The sequence below is a fragment of the Neovison vison genome, chromosome 1, assembly GCF_020171115.1.
Source record: "Neovison vison isolate M4711 chromosome 1, ASM_NN_V1, whole genome shotgun sequence".
Taxonomy (NCBI): Eukaryota; Metazoa; Chordata; class Mammalia; order Carnivora; family Mustelidae; genus Neogale; species Neogale vison.
In genome coordinates, this window is record NC_058091.1 from 3,562,663 (window position 1) to 3,579,736 (window position 17,074).

Sequence of the window (17,074 nt, forward strand, 5' to 3'; positions counted from 1 at the left end):
CATGTGTTTTCATTTTCAGCTGTTCTCATGTACTTTTGGATTTCTTCTTTGATTTCCTGGTTAACCTATTAATTGTTTAGTAGCATGTTATTTAGTAGCATGTTATGTTTAGTAGCATCCTTTTATTTGTAGTCTTTCCAGATTTTTTTCTTGTGTTTGATTTCTAGTTTCAGTGCATTGTGATCAGAAAAGCTGCATAGTATGACTTTGATCTCTGAACTGTTGATACTTGTTCTGTGTCCCAATATGTAATCTATTCTGGAGAATGTTCCATGTACACCTGAGAAGAATGTGTATTTTGATGTTGTAGGGTAGAATGTTAAAATATATATCTTTTAAATCTACCTGGACCAATGTGTCACTCAATGCCATTGTTTTCTTGCTGATTGTCTGATTGAATGGTCTGTCCATTGATGTAAGTGGAGTGTTAAAGTCCCCTACTATTATTGTATTATTATCAATTAATTCCCTTATGTTCGTTAGTAACTGCTTTATGTATTTGCATGCTCCCATGTTGGGTGCATAAATATTTACAGTTGTTATATCTTCTTATTAGATTACCCCTTTTGTTACTATATATGGTTCTTCTTTGTCTCTTGTTCCAGTCTTTGTTTTACAATCTATATTGTCTGGGGTACCTGGCTGGCTCAGTCAGTTGAGCAGCTGCCTTCAGGTCAGGTCATGACCTCAGGGTGCTGGGATCGAGGCCCACATTGGTCTTCCTGCTAGTTGGGAGCCTGCTTCTCCCTCTCCCTGCCACTCTGCCTACTTGTACTCTCTATCTCTCTGCAAATAAATAAATAAAATCTTTAAAAAAATATATATATATGTTGTCTGATGTAAGCATTGCTATTCCAGCTTTATTTTGATACTCATTTGCATGATAAATATTCCTCCATCCCCTCACTTTCAATCTGCAGGTTTCTTTAGGTCTGAAATGAGTCTCCTGTGGGCAGCATATAGATGGGTCTTGTTTTTTATCCATTCTGTCATCCTATGTCTTTTGCTTGGAGTATTTAGTCTGCTTACATTCAAAGTAATTATTGATAGATATGTATATATTGCCATTTTGTTACTTATTTTGTCTTTGTTTTTGAAGTTTTTTTTCTGATCCTTTCTTCTTTCATAATTTGTTGGTTTTCTTAGTGTTTACATTTGGATTTTGTTATTCTTTGTATATCTATTACTGGTTTTTGATTTGTGGTTACCATTAGGTTTGCATATAACATCTACATATAGCAGTCTATATTAAGTTGATTATTATTTAAGTTTGAACATGTTCTCTAGTCCTCTCCTTTCCACATTTTAGGTATATGGTGTCATAATTTACATCCTTTTATTTTGTGAATTCCTTGACTGACTTTTTATAGAAATATTTATTTGTATTGCTTTTGTGTTTCCTACCTTTGGTACCGTCACTTTTGGTCTTTTCTTTATGCTCAAAATATCCCTTTTAATATTTCTTGTAGGGCTGGTTTAGTGGTCATGAACTCCTTTAGTTTTTATTTGTCTGGGAAACTATCTCTCCTTCTATTCTGAATTTTAGCCTTGCTGAATAGAGTATTCTTGGCTACAGATTTTCCCCATTCAGCACTTTGACTATTTCATGCCACCCTTTTCTGACTTGCAAAGTTTCTACAGAAAAATCCACTGATAGTCTTGTAGGGTTTCCCCTATATGTAACTGTCTACATATGTCTTTTAAAAAAATTTATTATATTTTATTTATTTATTTGACAGACAGAGATCACAAGTAGGCAGAGAGGCAGGCAGAGAGAGAGAGGAGGAAGCAGGCTCCCCGCGGAGCAGAGAGCTCGATGTTGAGCTCAATCCCAGGATCCTGGGATCATGACCTGAGCCAAAGGCAGAGGCTTTAACCCACTGAGCCACCCAGGTGCCCCTGTCTACATATGTCTTGATGCTTTAAATTTTTTTTCTTTATCACTACATTTTACCCACTTAATTACAATATGTCTTGGTGTGGATATCCTTTTTAAAATTTTTAAAAAGATTTTATTTATTTATTTGACAGGCAGAGATCACAAGTAGGGGGAGAGGCAGGCAGAGAGAGAGGAGGAAGCAGGCTCTCTGCTGAGCAGAGAGCCTGATGTGGGGCCCGATCCCAGGACCCTGGGATCATGACCTGAGCTGAAGGCAGAGGCTTTAACCCACTGAGCCACCTAGGCGCCCCTCCTTATTAAATTTTTAAACAAATTTTCTTAAAAATTTTAATTTTGTTGGGTGTTCTCTCTGCCTAATGGATCTGAATGTCTCTTTCCCTCTCCAGATTAGGGAAATTTTCAGCTATTTCTACAAATAAATTTTCTGTCCCCTTTTCTCTCTCTTGCTTCTGGAATTCCTATAATATGATTGTTATTATGTTTGATGGAGTCACTGAGTTCCCTAAGTCTATTCTTGTTTTGCATAAGTCTTTTTACTCTCCTTTGTTCAGCTTGGTTACTTTCCTTCACTCTGTCTTCTATTGTTTTCTCTGGACTGTATTCAAGTCCAGTGAATATCTTTATGATCATTACTTTAAATACTCCTTCAGGCATGTTACTTACATCTGTATCTTAGATCTCTGACTGTGGCCTTATCCTGTTCTTTCAATCTGGACAAACTTTTCCCATTTTGTCTTCTCTTTTGTCTTCTCATTTTGTCTATTCCTGTTTCTCTGTGTTAGAAAAGTCAGCTACATCTCCCTGTTCTTGAGGTTAATGGCCTTATGAAGGAGAGTCCTATAGTGCCCTGTCATGTACTGTGCCCTATTCCACAGGGCCTGGCACTTCAGGGAGTGTCTCCAATGTGCGCTGCATGCACTCTGCTGCTTTTTCCTGGCCACTTTATCCTTTAGGCCAGTTATCTGCAGAGGCTCTCTTTGCCTATTGTGGCAGTGTTTTGTCCCTTGCCTGAATGTGGTGCACTTTAACTAAGCATATTCCACTTTTGAAATAAGACTTGTCACCACTACCATTGGCACTGAGGCCCTGGAAAACTCCCAGATTGGGAGATGTGGTGTTGACAGGGGTTTAGGCTATTCTTCTGGGACAGGAGATCCACTTTACTAGGACCATGGCAGATGTGGCTGGGATAGTGGGTTCCACTGACATATGGGGGACTGGGGCAGAGCTTGGTATAAGCAAGTTAGGTAGAGAGTATCCAAGTGGCACTGGTTCCTGAAGGTGACCCTGTGCTTATGCTGAGGGTTGTAAAGGAAATGGTGCTTGTCAGTTCCTTTGTTCCCAGAGGGATATCTCTGTGAACACGTCCTCTCTAGGACATACTCCAAGATGAGCAAATAACCTCCCCACTATGTGCTCCAGGCACTCTTTGGATTGCTGTTCCCATGCTGTATCTCTGCAGGCTTCTTGCCCTGCCTTTTCTCCTGGAGTAGCCCCAATGACCTTGGAGCTCTCCCTGAACCAGGTGCACTGACCTTTAAAACTCTAGGCTTTAAGCCCTACTAGTTGCAAGAACTCATGAAATTCAGCCCTTCTTGCTTTCCAAGCCAATTGGTATGGGGATTTGTGTTCCCCCTTGTGGGTTACCCTATGTGCTAGTCTGTCTCTCACCCTTATTGGAGACTGTAGCACTCTCCTCATTACATTGGCCACCACCCATTTCTCTCCCAAACCACGTCTCCACACTTCCTGCCTTCCTTGATGTGGGCTTTTGTCTACCTTTAGTTGTGGAGTTTGTTTGGCCAGTCTTCAGCTCAATTTCTGGGAGTGGTATTTAGGGATTTGATAGTTAGCTAGTTGTATTTGAGGGATGAAGTGAGCCTGGTGTCCTCCTACTTCATTGCCATCTTCCCCATCTCTGATTTACTCTTTAATCCAAACTTGCATGTTTTGAGCTTTTCATGCTGCAGAAAAATAAGCTTTTGTTTGACAGGAATAAACAAAGCCTCCAGCTGGGGGTCTACCATATTCCTTGGTTTTTGAGGTTGAGTCCAAAAGGAGTATACATGCCTTTATCCCAATCAAATATCAGTGTGAAAATTCCCTGGCCAATAGGGTGTCAGATCCCTCTTTCTGTTTCTGGAAACGTGGCAACCTGTCACTTAATGAAGCAGAGATCTTTGTTCCTCCACATTTGAGTTCAGCATTGTTTTATATCCATGTAGAATAATCAAATTAAATGGTTTCTCATCAATTTAGAAATAATTCTGGTGCTCATGATAAGATACTTGGAACAATTTATTTAGCATTTCTTTTTCCCATACAAACCCACAGTGAACTCCTACCACTTTTTAACTTTCTTAAGAAAATAAAATCTTAAAAAACAATATTTTACCGAGATCTTTACATGACTAATTATCCGTCCTTTAATATTTTCTCCTCCCTTTCATCCTATTTGCCTATTTTACCTAGAATTTCTCTTTGACACAGGATATCTTGAATACAATTAATAACAAAAAAGGAAAATGTTCACTTTTCCTGCGTGTGTCTTACTCATTATGACCTTGTAATTCCTAGACTCTGCTGGCTAATGCCAAGGGGCTGGAGAGGAGATCAGTGAAGACTGCAGATGTCACCCAAGCCAAGGAGGAACTGAGGGCGATGGTGGCAGCCACCAAAGCAGCCATGGAGCATAATGACAAGTAAGAGTTAACTGTCTGATTTGATTTATGTTGGGATTATATTATTTTATAATATTTTAAAACCATATGACAAGCATATATATTTACATTTTTTTTTCTGCACTGTTGGGAAAGGTGCTTTGCCTGTACTAATACCCTGTCATCTGGCCTCTTTCACAAGCCATTACATCTGTTACTAGGAAATTCAACAAAATCTGGTGTTTGTATGGGAAGGAGAGGGTGGTTTGGGATGGTCTCTGAAGACATCTTCTCTTTGTTTAAGATGGGGATTTGTCACCTGCTTTGTATAGTCAAGATACATTTCATGAATGATCTTATTATGTTTTTAACTTTAAAAAAATCTTTTAATTTTTCTGTGTAGTCTTTCAGATGAAATCACAATTGGATAGGGCATATATTTTATAGAGGATTTAAAGAAGATTGAAGCAGAGCCAACACACCCAAAATATCATTAAGAAAACAAAATAAGAAACAAAAACCCAAAAGACACAACCATGCTTTCAGTATAAGTAGAAGACAAAAAACCACCAAACTTCAAAATACTTGTAATTAGAAAAATACACATCAAATGCCATTGAATCATTATCTGCTCTCTTTCTGCAAACCTTGGTGAGAGCAAGGGAGGTGGGGGAAGAGAGAAGAATGGAGCTGGTTGAAGGCCTATCATGTTATAAAATTAGTGCTGGAGGGAGAGAGAGAGAGAGAGAGAGAGAGGAAGAAGTGGGATGGGAACAGAGAGAGGAGGGGGCGAGAAAGAGGGATACAGGAGAAGTCCTGAGAGAGGGGGAGGGATGGAGAAGATGAAGGAGAGGTGAAAAGGGGAGGGAAGGAATAGGAAGAGAGAGAGAGAGGGGTGGGGGGGAGGGAGGGAGGGAAGGAGAGCAGCTTTCCTAAATAATACCACAGAGTTTACTGGTCTCTCTATCAGAGCACTGACTTAAATGGAAAGGACTTTAAAGTGAGCATAGAAGCAAGGAACACTGCTGAAATGATAATGATATGGTGGGAAGAGCTTTAAAAGGAAGTGATCAGCATTCTTTAGAACTGTGCATTGAAGAGAAAAAGAAGGAAGGGAGGGGAGTTTAGAATCCCATAAAAGAAAAAAATTGAAGGGTACATGACCCTTTCAGTACTGTTCTTTCTTTCTTAAAAAAAAAAAAAAAAAGTTGTCTAGTAAAAGATCAAAATAAAACGCCCTAAAATAGGAACAAAAGCATACTTTGCTATTCTGACAAAAATGTGTCCTCTTGAATTAGGAACATCACACACTCCCCAAACTGCTATCCCTGCCCATGAAAATGCAGATTTGCAAATGATCCCTGTCTGCACAAGCAACTGTTTCTTGATAAAATGAGGACCAGACAATTGAGCTGATGAAAACCCCTACCATCCAACAACAACAACAGTTGGAGAAGAAAACTGTACCACAGCACACCAAACTTAGTGAAATAGTCTTAAAAGAACATTTTGAGCTGTGAAAATGACCTTGAGTTAGAAATGTAAACACTAAGCACAGCAATGAAAAAGAAGACATGAAGCAGGATTTGACCACTGAGGAAAGATTGTTGAAAAAGTGAAAATTATGTCAGATATCCAGACAAAATTATGACACACCCAAGGAGGGGTAGTCTTTTGTGACAAACAAAAAACCAGTCAGAGAATGAAGATGAGATAACAAAAGAAATAAGAAGAGAGAGGAAAAACGGAAAACTGGTTAAAATGGGACACAGGCAAAGAAGATCCAATTTACATATAACTGAAGTCTCAGAAGAAAAAGAAAAAGCAATGGAATAAAACATAGTATTTAAAGCTTTAACACTTCTGGAAACTAAATGCCCTGACTCTGCATACTGACAAGGCTGTTACCATTCTTATTAATTCATTTAATCTCAGATTCTTAAAATTATGAGTCAGAATACTTTTCTGTTTCTTTTCATCTCTGATAAAATGAGCTAATGTCTGTGAAGCTATTTAACGATTTAGGCCCATGTAGATTGGAAGCATCGACTCATTTGTGGTGCTGATGTTTTTAACAAAATCACAGGATTTCTCTGTACAAGAGATATGTAGATACATATTAGACTCCCTTTTCCCACCCCACAATGTATTAGACATTAGACAATTGATTTAGTTTTTGTTTTGTTTTGTTTTAACCTGGGAGAGGATACAAAGAGATTATAGATGTTTTCATTTCCTTCTTTTAAAATGTCTTTTATTTTATTTTTCATGTAAAAATAGTGGGATTTGTGAATTGTATCTGTGGGAGGAAATCCCCAGGGCCAGGGAACAGGCAGTGTGCATTCTAGCTGCGGTCATGTGCCTTCACTGCCCCTTATCTCTTGTCCATCTCAGAGTGTAAATTCTAGTTTCTTTGCCTCTTTGCTTTGTAGAATTTTCAGTAACAAAATAATATCCATAAACACTATAGGAAATCATTTGTTTTATATTAACCAGCTTTTTCAACTAGTGGTTTACACAATCTGCATAAGAAAGTATTCTTTTGTTTAATTTGACTGACTGAGGCTTTCATTTTATATAGGGCTTCAAAGGGCCTTTTTTGATAGAAACTGAGATCACTTTTTTTCTCAAAATTTTTTAAAGATTTTATTTATTTATTTGACAGAGATCACAAGTAGGCAGAGAGGCAGGCAGAGAGAGAGAGAGTGAAGCAGACTCCCTGCCGAGCAAAGAGCCCGATGTGGGGCTTGATCCTAGAACTCTGGGATCATGACCTGAGCCGAAGGCAGAGGCTTTAACCCAGTGAGCCATCCAGGTGCCCCTGTTTCTCAATTTTTAAGAAAGGCTTGTGGCATAAAATAGATAGGGAAGAAAGGTATGAATGGAGTTCTGATGTTTTACTGCCTTTTTTTTTTTTTTTTTTTTAATCACCAAACCTGTAGACTCAGAAGCGAACTCGAGAGGGAGCAAACACTGCTGCAATCTGCTAAGGAAAAATCAGGCAAGTAGTTGTGGGACGTGTCCTTCTGACCTCTGCGTGAAGACTCTTCATGTCCTCGTCTATGTCTATCTGCAATTTATGGCTGCCAGCTATTATTCGTTTGAAAGTTTTTCTTTTTCTTTTTTTTTTTTCAGAGAGTTTATTAAATTTTATTCGCGTGCTTTTTTCCATCAAGTTCTGTAGAAATCCAGCAAGTTCTCATTTAATCTGAAGAGGTTAAATGAAGTACTTTAAAGGTGCAGGAGACTGTTCATCTCTGTAATCGGTCCTGTCAGGTGTGGAGACTATGACTGCTGTTGCTGGTGCTTTGTGCACCTTCGGTTTTTTAGTTTCCCTGGACATGGACACCACATCCTTCTTCTCTAAGATCTTTGTGGTTTTTAGTGGAATAATGAGTTTAGTCAAGACCTCCTGTAGAAAGAATTATGTCACGTTTTGACCAAGACGTGTGGAATAGATCCTAAGAAATTGAGCAAGTGATATACGTAATGGAACATTTCCCATGAGGGAGTGTTGAAGGACTAATCGCACCCTACAGAAAGGGTCTTGACATAATGACAGGCTTTGGAGGGGGCTGTGGACACAACTCAGCACCCTACGTGGAACTGAACCATAGCACACGGGGCTGTGGCCTCTTGTGGTTGCCAGGGTAACAGCAATGGAGACAGTCTATTCTGGATTCCAGAACATCTCTTTTCCCGGCTCAAAGAAATCAGTGTTCACAAACAATACGTTTCCCAGGCTGTCCCAGTTTGCAATGCCTTCTGTCTTACAGACACATTCTGTGTCGGGTTCAGCCCCACTCCCATCGTGTGCTGGGCTTCACTCATCTCCCTGGCAGGCCACAGGACTGGTGGATCACCAAGACCGCCAGCTTCGTTATCGCAACTCCATTAGTCTCAGCTGCCTGCCTGTTAGTTTAGGATAAGGATGGTACTTCCCTCTCAGGTACAAGGATTAAATAAATGAAAGTATCCGTGGGAAGTAGGACCAGGGAGCTTGGCTCGGGGGAGTGGTGCTGCCCATTCCTCCCCTTCATCATGGCTGCTTGTGAGGAAGACTACACAGTTGCATTAAATAAATTTTATTATGCATTTATTTATGCATTAAATAAATATTAAAATTATTTTAAAATTAGATACACAGTTAAGAATATGATTAAGTAACCAAAATATGCTCTATACTATTAATGCAATGATTCAGCCAAATGCCATTTTTCTTCCAAGTTTGTTAAATACTAACTCATGCTGGAATCACTTTCCCCCCACCTCAGCAATTTCTGGGGTATACTTACAGACTAGCCTGTTTTAAGTTCTTAGCAGAACTTGGCCTCAAATGCCTCTTCTTGCTGGGATCTTTTGTTTCCTTCTGTTACTTCATTCCTCCCTGCGAGCAGCACTTGGGTGAGTCACCTGTTGGCCAGCTTCCAAGGGCTTCTTGTGGCCACAGTCCTGGCCTCTTATTTTATCCTAGGCTGGTGCAGTGCTTGTCTTCTGACCCTGTGTTAGGACTTATTAGGGGTAGGGTCCATCTTCCTCCTGCACCCCTGTTGTGTATACTTGGGTTCCTCCTATAGAAAAGTCAGGGATGGGACCCCAGCTCCCTGTTTCCTATTTCCTTGCTATCTCCTAAGACAGCTCCACCATTTTCTTTTCTTTTCTTTTCCTTTCTTGTCTTTTCTCTTCTTTTCTTTTCCTTTCTTTTCTTTTCTTTTTAATATGAGTATAACTGACACAATGTTACATTAATTCCAGGTGTAAAACTTGGTGATTTGACACATTTGTGCATCATGGGATGCTCACCAGGAGTGTAGCTATCATGTATCCAAGTACATCACTGTTACAGTATCAATGACTGAATTCCTCATGCTCTGCTCTTTAACACTGTGCCTTACTCATTCTGTAACTGGAAGCCCGAGTCTTCCTTTCCAATTCACTCATTTCGTCCACCCCTCTAGCCCCTTCCCTCTGGCAACCATCACTTTGTTCTCTGTAGGTATAGGTCTGATTCTGCTTTTTATTTGTTCTTTTTTTTTTCAAGATTCCATTTATGAGTGGAATCATATGGTATTTATCCCATTTTTCTTTTAGATTTAAGATCTTCATTGCTAACTGCTAACAGGATAAAACATCAGTGATTTAAAAACAATAAACAAGAAGATATTGCTAATTTCTAGAACTGTAGTAGATGTTCCTTAATAGTTGATTCTAGCTATTTCTGACATTTTCCCAGTGCTATTGAAGAAATCTGGTGGCTTGTGTTCATCTTCCTTTATTCTTTTCCTAAAGCTTTCTAATTCAGGAGCCTCTGTATGTATGTATTTTCTGTGGAACTTCCCCCTCCTGGTACCTCAGTCTTTTTCTCTCTTTCTCTTTTTAAATATTCTATTTATTTATTTATTTGAGAGAGAGAGAGAGAATGAGAGTTAGTGGGAGGAGAGGGAGGAGGAAGCAGACTCCGTGCAGATCAGGGAGCCCGATGCGGGGCTCAATCCCAGGACTCTGAGATCATGACTTGAACCAAAGGCAAATACTTAACTGACGGAGGCACCCAGGTGCCTCCTTCATCTTCCTCTTTTGGTAGAAAAGGGGTAACAACTCTTGGGTCATTGAAGTGTTCTTTCACTCCTTTTGGCTCCTGTGTCCCCAGGTAATTGTTGTAGGTTAAAACCTTCTGCTTAGGTTAAGGTGGGGATCAAACTTCATAGTTGAACAGCTTGACCTTGGCTTTTTCTGCTTCCTTGTTAAGTTCATTGTGTCTGCTTAGCTAATTCCCCCAAATTTCAAAACTCATCTTCAAAGTTTTTTCTTCTTCCAAATGTGGCAAGTTGGAATGATGGCAGTGGTTTCTGTGTTGTTCCCCACGTATGGGTAAATGTTATCACTCTTTGAATTGCTTTTTTTTTCCTACCAAAAAGGATTATTCTTTCTCAAAGAAATTGTCTTACCACTACAGTCAGAATCTAACTGTGCTGTTTGATGATGAAGTTTTTTCAGCAGTGAGTTACTCTTAATGTCTCCATCACCTTTCTGAACCCTTCAATATTGATATTTGTTGGAACCCAACATGTCTTTGGTTCAATGCACACATCTTTCATTCCAAATTTTTTTCCTGCCCAAATCTCTTTTTTAGGCTTGAGATCCCTATATCCAATTACTTACTGGATATGGCCACTTGAGTATCCCATAGACACCTCAACTCAGCACGTCCCTGATGAAACTCTCTGTTTCAGTGAATGCGTCCCCAAACACATGGAAGTAGAGTCAGAAAGCCTGTGGCAGAAATCTCCCCCCGCCAACCCTATCAATCACTTCAACACAGCTTGTAGTTAGTGGCCCAGGAAGATTCAAACCCAGCTCTCTTACATCTCTGCTGCATTGAACGCCCTTCTTTCGTACTGCCTCTGTTCCTTGCTGTAGCAAAGCTGAAACCTAGGTGTTATTTTGATACCTGCCTGTCCTCTGCATCTGAATCCAGTCAGTTACCAAGCCTTCCTTGTTCCATTCCCTAAATCTTTTTTGTATCTCTCCACTTCTCTTTATGCCTCAGGTACTATCCTGATCTGATCTTGCTTGGATGAGTGTAGTAGCTTTCTGCCTGGTCATCCTGTTCCAGCTTCACCCTTTCTCCTCTGCTTCTGGTACTGTAGAAAGAGCATTGCGTGTGCTGACCCCAGCTTAAGAGACTTCCACATTGACTAATTTCCTAATTTTCAGATCTCCCCCTGCTCCCTATCTAGTATTCACTGATGTCACTCCCTGCTCCTCAATGTTCCCACCCTACTATATCATTGTTGCATTTTTTGTTTTTGTTTTTGTTTTCTGAGACGTGCCAAGTTCTGCTCTTCTGCCCCATTCCTTATCCCCTCCCCTTGTCTAACGTCTTTTCACCCTTTGGGTCTCAACTTGGTCACACTTCTCCTGCAAAGTCATCCTGGCACCTTCCTCACGTTATGTTGGGTACTCAAATTGGACACTCAATAAATGCTTGTTGATCGTATAAATAAATTAGAGGAGGAATATCCCCATTCTCGGATCAGATAATTTTTACTGGTGTGCTTGGAGCTTGAGTTACATTAGATTTTATAGCTATATATAACATACATAATACTGTTAGTAATGCATAATGTCATTAATAAAAGATTATGTAATAAACAGTACTACTTTGCTTTTAAAAATATTTCCAGCATTATCTAAGAAAGATGTAATGGATGAGGATCACCTCACTCTAATTGAGAAGGTCGAAAAGAAGAGGTGTGAAATACTTAATAAATGGGATGAAATTCAAGCTCTTGAAAGAGAAATCAAAACAACTTTGCTTCATACGGGAATTTCACATATCACTGAGAATAGGATTAAAAGCATAGAGGTATGTAATTTATTTATTTGAATGTTTACATTGTTCTTCTGCTTGAAGATGTTGGCAAACACATGAAGCAATTTCATTTTGCAGCTGGGTAAGCAATAATGGAAAAATTGGTCCAGATACGTTTTTTGCAAAACATTTGTAGCAAATGATCAGAATAATTAATATGTCTAGCTAAAACAACAAAAATAAAGGTGATTAAAAATTCTGTAGAGCTCTGTAAAGGTTCCAATTGGATCTCTTTCAGGTCAATTGATGTCTCTTAAAGTTTCATAATTTTGAAGATGCTTGTCATAAAAGTCATGACCGCCAACTTTTAGTATCTATATGTACTAATTAGATTGCGCTGAAGCTCAGAGGGTTTAAGTAACATGCCCAAGATGACACAGTTTACAGGTGGCAAAGCTGGGGTTGAAGCTTAATAATTTTGGGACTGCAAAACCCTTATTATTTTCATTGTGTCACACTGAAACTCCACAGTTAGATTTTCAGTAAGTTGTACAATTACGTTAGAAGATAGAAATCAGTTACTACCATAGAAAGGAGAGTCTGCTGTGTTAAAAATAGTCTTTAACAATTATCACTAACCGATTTTTGATGAACAGTATAATGTAGATTGTAATCTATGTTTTGAAATGTTATGCTGCCCTGCTTTTTATATTTATAACCTGATTTTTATTTGTATAGAATCTGACTCAATGTTACCACTTAGTTACAGGTTTATAAGTGACATGTGATTCTTCGTGTGATTCTTCTTCTCATGGTTGTATAGTTACATGTATTTTCCCAGCACTGTCTTTTTAAAATCTTTTTTTAAAAGCAGAATTATAAAGTGTATAGGAAGGTGGTGATGGTTTAAACTTATTTTGACTTCTCTCTTTCTTTTAAAATAATGCATCAGACTGCTTCTGTTTTTTGTTTACAGTTTGTTCTTATTTATTTATTTATTTAAGATTTTATTTATTTATTTGAGAGTGAGCACATGAGATAGAATGAGAGCACATAAGTGGAAGGAGGGGCAGAGGGAGAGGGAGAAGGAGGCTTCACGCTGAGCACAGAGCCCCACATGGGGATCCATCCCATGTCTCTGAGATCCTGACCTGAATGGAAATCAAGAGTCAGATGCTTAACTGACTGAGCCATCCAGGTGCCCCTGATATTTATATTTTATCTTGTATTCAGCCACCTTAACAAAGTCTGTTATTAATTACAAAAATTAAGTAACTTCTTTAGAATTTCCCTAAAATTCTGTGGGTTTTTCTTTCTTTTCTTTTTTTAAAATTTATTTGATAGACAGAGATCATGGGTAGGCAGAGAGGCAGGCAGAGAGGGGGAGGGGGAAGCAGGCTTCCTGCCAAGCAGAGAGCCAGATGTGGGGCTCGATCCCAAGACCCTGGGATCATGACCTGAGCTGAAGGCAGAGGCTTTAACCCACTGAGCCACCCAGGTGCCCCTCTCTGGATTTTTCTAATATCAACCTTTATCTCCTCTAGTTTTTGACCTAGGAGGCTACTGATCTCTCTTTGCCTCATGTCCTTTAAGTCATGCTCTGTTTATTCATCTGTTTTTTAAATGGTGTGCTCTTGGGTACTTTTAAAATTAGAATAACATTGTTTACATATACTTTTTGCCCCATAAATGGGGAGAAGTATTTAACAAATATTGTTAACCAAGCATCTTACTTTTAAAACCATTTCTTCTTCAGACTGAAGCTATAAAATTGGAAACAGCAAACAGAATTTTAAAGAAGAAAATGCATGTAAGTTTTTGTAAATTAATGTTCAATAGGAATATTTCCTTTATTGATGTGTGTGTGTTTCTTGTCGTAAACAAAATAAGAATATATACATTATTTTTCTAAATGATATCTTTCTGTTAAGCTGAGAATATCTCACTATGCAGACATTAGCTTAAAACTGGACATGTGCAAGCTAACGTATTAATGAAAAAAATAAACATCCTTTTTAAGTAGCTGAATATGCCGATAGAATTGAACTTTTCTTTAACCCTTGCACATGTAACAGTGAGTCGTAATGAGTTTATCTGGTAACACGGAATATAATGAATTGGTTCTCTAATGACTTTCAGGATACCCTTCCAGAACAACTAACAATTTGCTGCTTAACAGATTGTAATTCTGCTTCAGTTGGATATGTATATCCCTCTGAATTATATACAACATACATTAGTATGTTGTGTCTGATTCTAGAAGTGGTATTCAATTTTGATTCAATCTTCTCATCAGATAAGGTCAGTCTCATGCCATTACACATGCCCAAATGATTTTGGTTCTGCAGGTTATTGAAAGCCAGGTGAAGCAGACCATGGAGAAGAGTAAGATGAGCGAGGAGGGGCAGCGGTAAGTGTTGATGATGTGATAAAAGAAGTGAGGCAATTTCACGCTCTCCTCAAAACTGTCCACTCAGATCTGCATTAGACAGGACAGTGCTCTGAAATGTTTATATTCATGAGTGTTTACTTTAAATATATATGCTATATTCTTTCCTGGGCTCAAGAATTCTTAGCCCAAGATTTAAATCTCAATCACTATATATTACTTGGCAATGTAGAAATAAATTCTTTGGAAAGAACTGAAGAATTGAGGGTAATTTCTCACAGGCAGGGATCAGGAAGGTGGGGAGATGGTGACTGTGATGACTTTCCTTTCTCAAATTATATGGCTTTTAGTGACATTAAATTTTTGAAGAATGCTGTGCATTTATTACTCTGACAGGTTTTTTTTTATTATGTTATGTTAGTCACCATAGAGTACATCATTAGTTTTTGATGCAGTGGTCCAAGATGCATTGTTTGCATACAACTCCCAGTGCTCCATGCAACACGTGCCCTCCTTGATGCCCATCACCGGGCTCAGCCATCTCCCCCATCTCTCTCCCCTCTAAAACCCTCAGTTTGTCTCCTGTAGTCCATAGTCTTTCATGGTTAGTCTCCCCCTCTGATTTCCCCCCTTCATTTTTCTCTTCCTTCTCCTAATGTCCTCCATTCTATTCCTTATGTTTCACAAATAAGTGAAACCATATGATAATTGACTCTCTCCACTCTGACAATTTTAATTTAAAAATGAAATGGCTGATTTATACTATCAATTACATACATTTAGCTTTATATAGTTAATTTTCTTAGAATTGGTACTACAGTTCACATTTCAGGATTTGGTAAGGCTGGGAGGTACAGAAAACCATTGCTGGTTTAAATATTGAAAGTGCTAATTTGTAACAACAGTTAAAAGACATTTAGTTGTAGGTGACCTCTGTTCAATGATAATATCAAGGAACCGGTATCTTCTATCTTTCCTCTTTGTTTTCCTATGGTTTTCCTCCTGGAGGCCTCAGTGTGACTATCTTCAGGCATGGGTCCACATTCCATAGAGAAATAAAGGGGAAAGGGGAGGACAAAAGGCAAAGAGCTTCTCATCAGGAGACTTTTCTCTTTTATTTAGAAGGGGAAGTGCTTTCAGGAACTTACACCCATATCTCAGTGCCCAGCACCATGTCCCAAGACAATCCTTAGCCACAGAAAAGTCTAGGAAATAGTACACTCTACTTTCTAGCTCACATGGTAGAGAGAGTCACCGGAGAACAGTGGTAGAATGGTGACTGAGTGAACCACACAGGTAGGTTGTATTATGTTGGGTGTCCTCAAAGAAAAGAAGATAGAATTACAAATACAAAATTGGGAAGGCTCCTTCCATAGTATTGGCAATGAGAGTGGGTGGACCTAAAGTTTAAACATCATTATCTTCAAGATAAATCAACATCTGCTGCCTCACTATACTTAGTCTGGAAAATACTGCTGGGGATTGTGTCCAAATACAAGGAGAATCTTTGCTACATTGCAGGCCAAAATTCTGCAAGAAATCCTTTAAAATGGAAGTGGAAGATTACAGAGTCTCACTTTGTGTTTTTGAGTAAATATGTCTTAAAATAAATGTTTGTTTAAAGTTTTCTCTTATGCTTGAAGCATTTTTGTCTAATCTATTGTGTTCACTTGTGTTTAAGGAACCTTTGGGATTTTATTAAAGAATTTGTAAACTTAAAGGAAACAGAAACTAACTCAAGTGATTGGAAAATGACCTATGAAAATTCATAGCCACCATGTGCGTAGCACGAATGTTTGCAGATTTATAAATTAATGAAGATACATCTTGTTTTGTCAGTTTTAATCTCTAATAAAGTTAATGTAGCATATGTATGCTACTCAAGATATTGGAATAAATACATGTGTGCATGTGATTAGTTTTCCTTTTGTATACATATTCATAGCAATAGTAGTTCTTGGAGTATATTCTGCTTTCCTTCAGTACTTTTCTCCGAGGGAAAATACTTTCAATTATTTGATTGGAATAAGAAATTCAGCACTGCTACAATACAGATCAAATGTGTTTATTTGCCAATACAAGTTTATATATAAACATTTACTGTAGCAATCATAGAATTAACATTCATAAACTAAATAATCTTTACTGATTGTAAGTGATGCAGTGCTCTGAAAGGCTGCAGCACTAGCATGGTGCTTGGCAATACATGTGGGTCTCGACTGATTGTGATCTTGATGACAACATTGTGACTCGGATTTTTTTTAAAAGATTTTATTTATTTGTCAGATGGAGAGAGAGAGAGAGAGAGAGTGCGCACAAGTAGGCAGAGAGGCAGACAGAGGCAGAGAGAAGCAGGCTCACTGCTGAGCAAGGAACCCGATGCAGGACTCAATCCCAGGACCCTGGAATCTAGACCTGAGCTGAAGGCAATGGCTTAACCCACTGAGCCACCCAAGAGTCCCAAGACTCAGATTTTTTTAATGCCCACTTTGCCTATAATCTAGTCTGAACCCTTAGAACAAATACAAGTCCAGTTTCTTTGGACAGCCATATACAGGGCTGTGGTGAGGATCAAAGGTAGGGGTGAAGTACACAAGAGACTTGATCCCAACGTGGAAGAGTTGAGTTTGAGCTCAGGGTGAGAGACGGGTGATGTGTGTGTGTGTGGTGGGGGGTGAATGGGTTTTGCTTCCCATGGGCTGGGAGGTCAAGGTCAGCGTGGTGTGTTCATCACAGCTCTGTTCAAATCCAGTAGCTGTTCCTGGGGCAGGAGTCATCCTGCTTTTAGAGATGAAGCTGCAAATGTCACC

At 38.9% G+C, this 17,074-nt stretch overlaps 1 protein-coding gene across 1 annotated transcript in view; it reads left to right on the top strand.

Annotated features, from left to right (window-relative positions):
* Window positions 1–16,036, top strand: part of C1H6orf118 (chromosome 1 C6orf118 homolog) — a 32,795-nt gene extending 16,759 nt beyond the window's left edge. Inside the window, exons 5-10 of the mRNA XM_044234760.1 lie at window positions 4,478–4,602; window positions 7,503–7,561; window positions 11,748–11,929; window positions 13,632–13,685; window positions 14,224–14,285; window positions 15,946–16,036. Coding sequence (XP_044090695.1) covers window positions 4,478–4,602; window positions 7,503–7,561; window positions 11,748–11,929; window positions 13,632–13,685; window positions 14,224–14,285; window positions 15,946–16,036 — 573 coding nt within the window. The remainder of the gene's footprint in view (window positions 1–4,477; window positions 4,603–7,502; window positions 7,562–11,747; window positions 11,930–13,631; window positions 13,686–14,223; window positions 14,286–15,945) is intronic.
* Window positions 16,037–17,074: the final 1,038 nt, after the last annotated feature.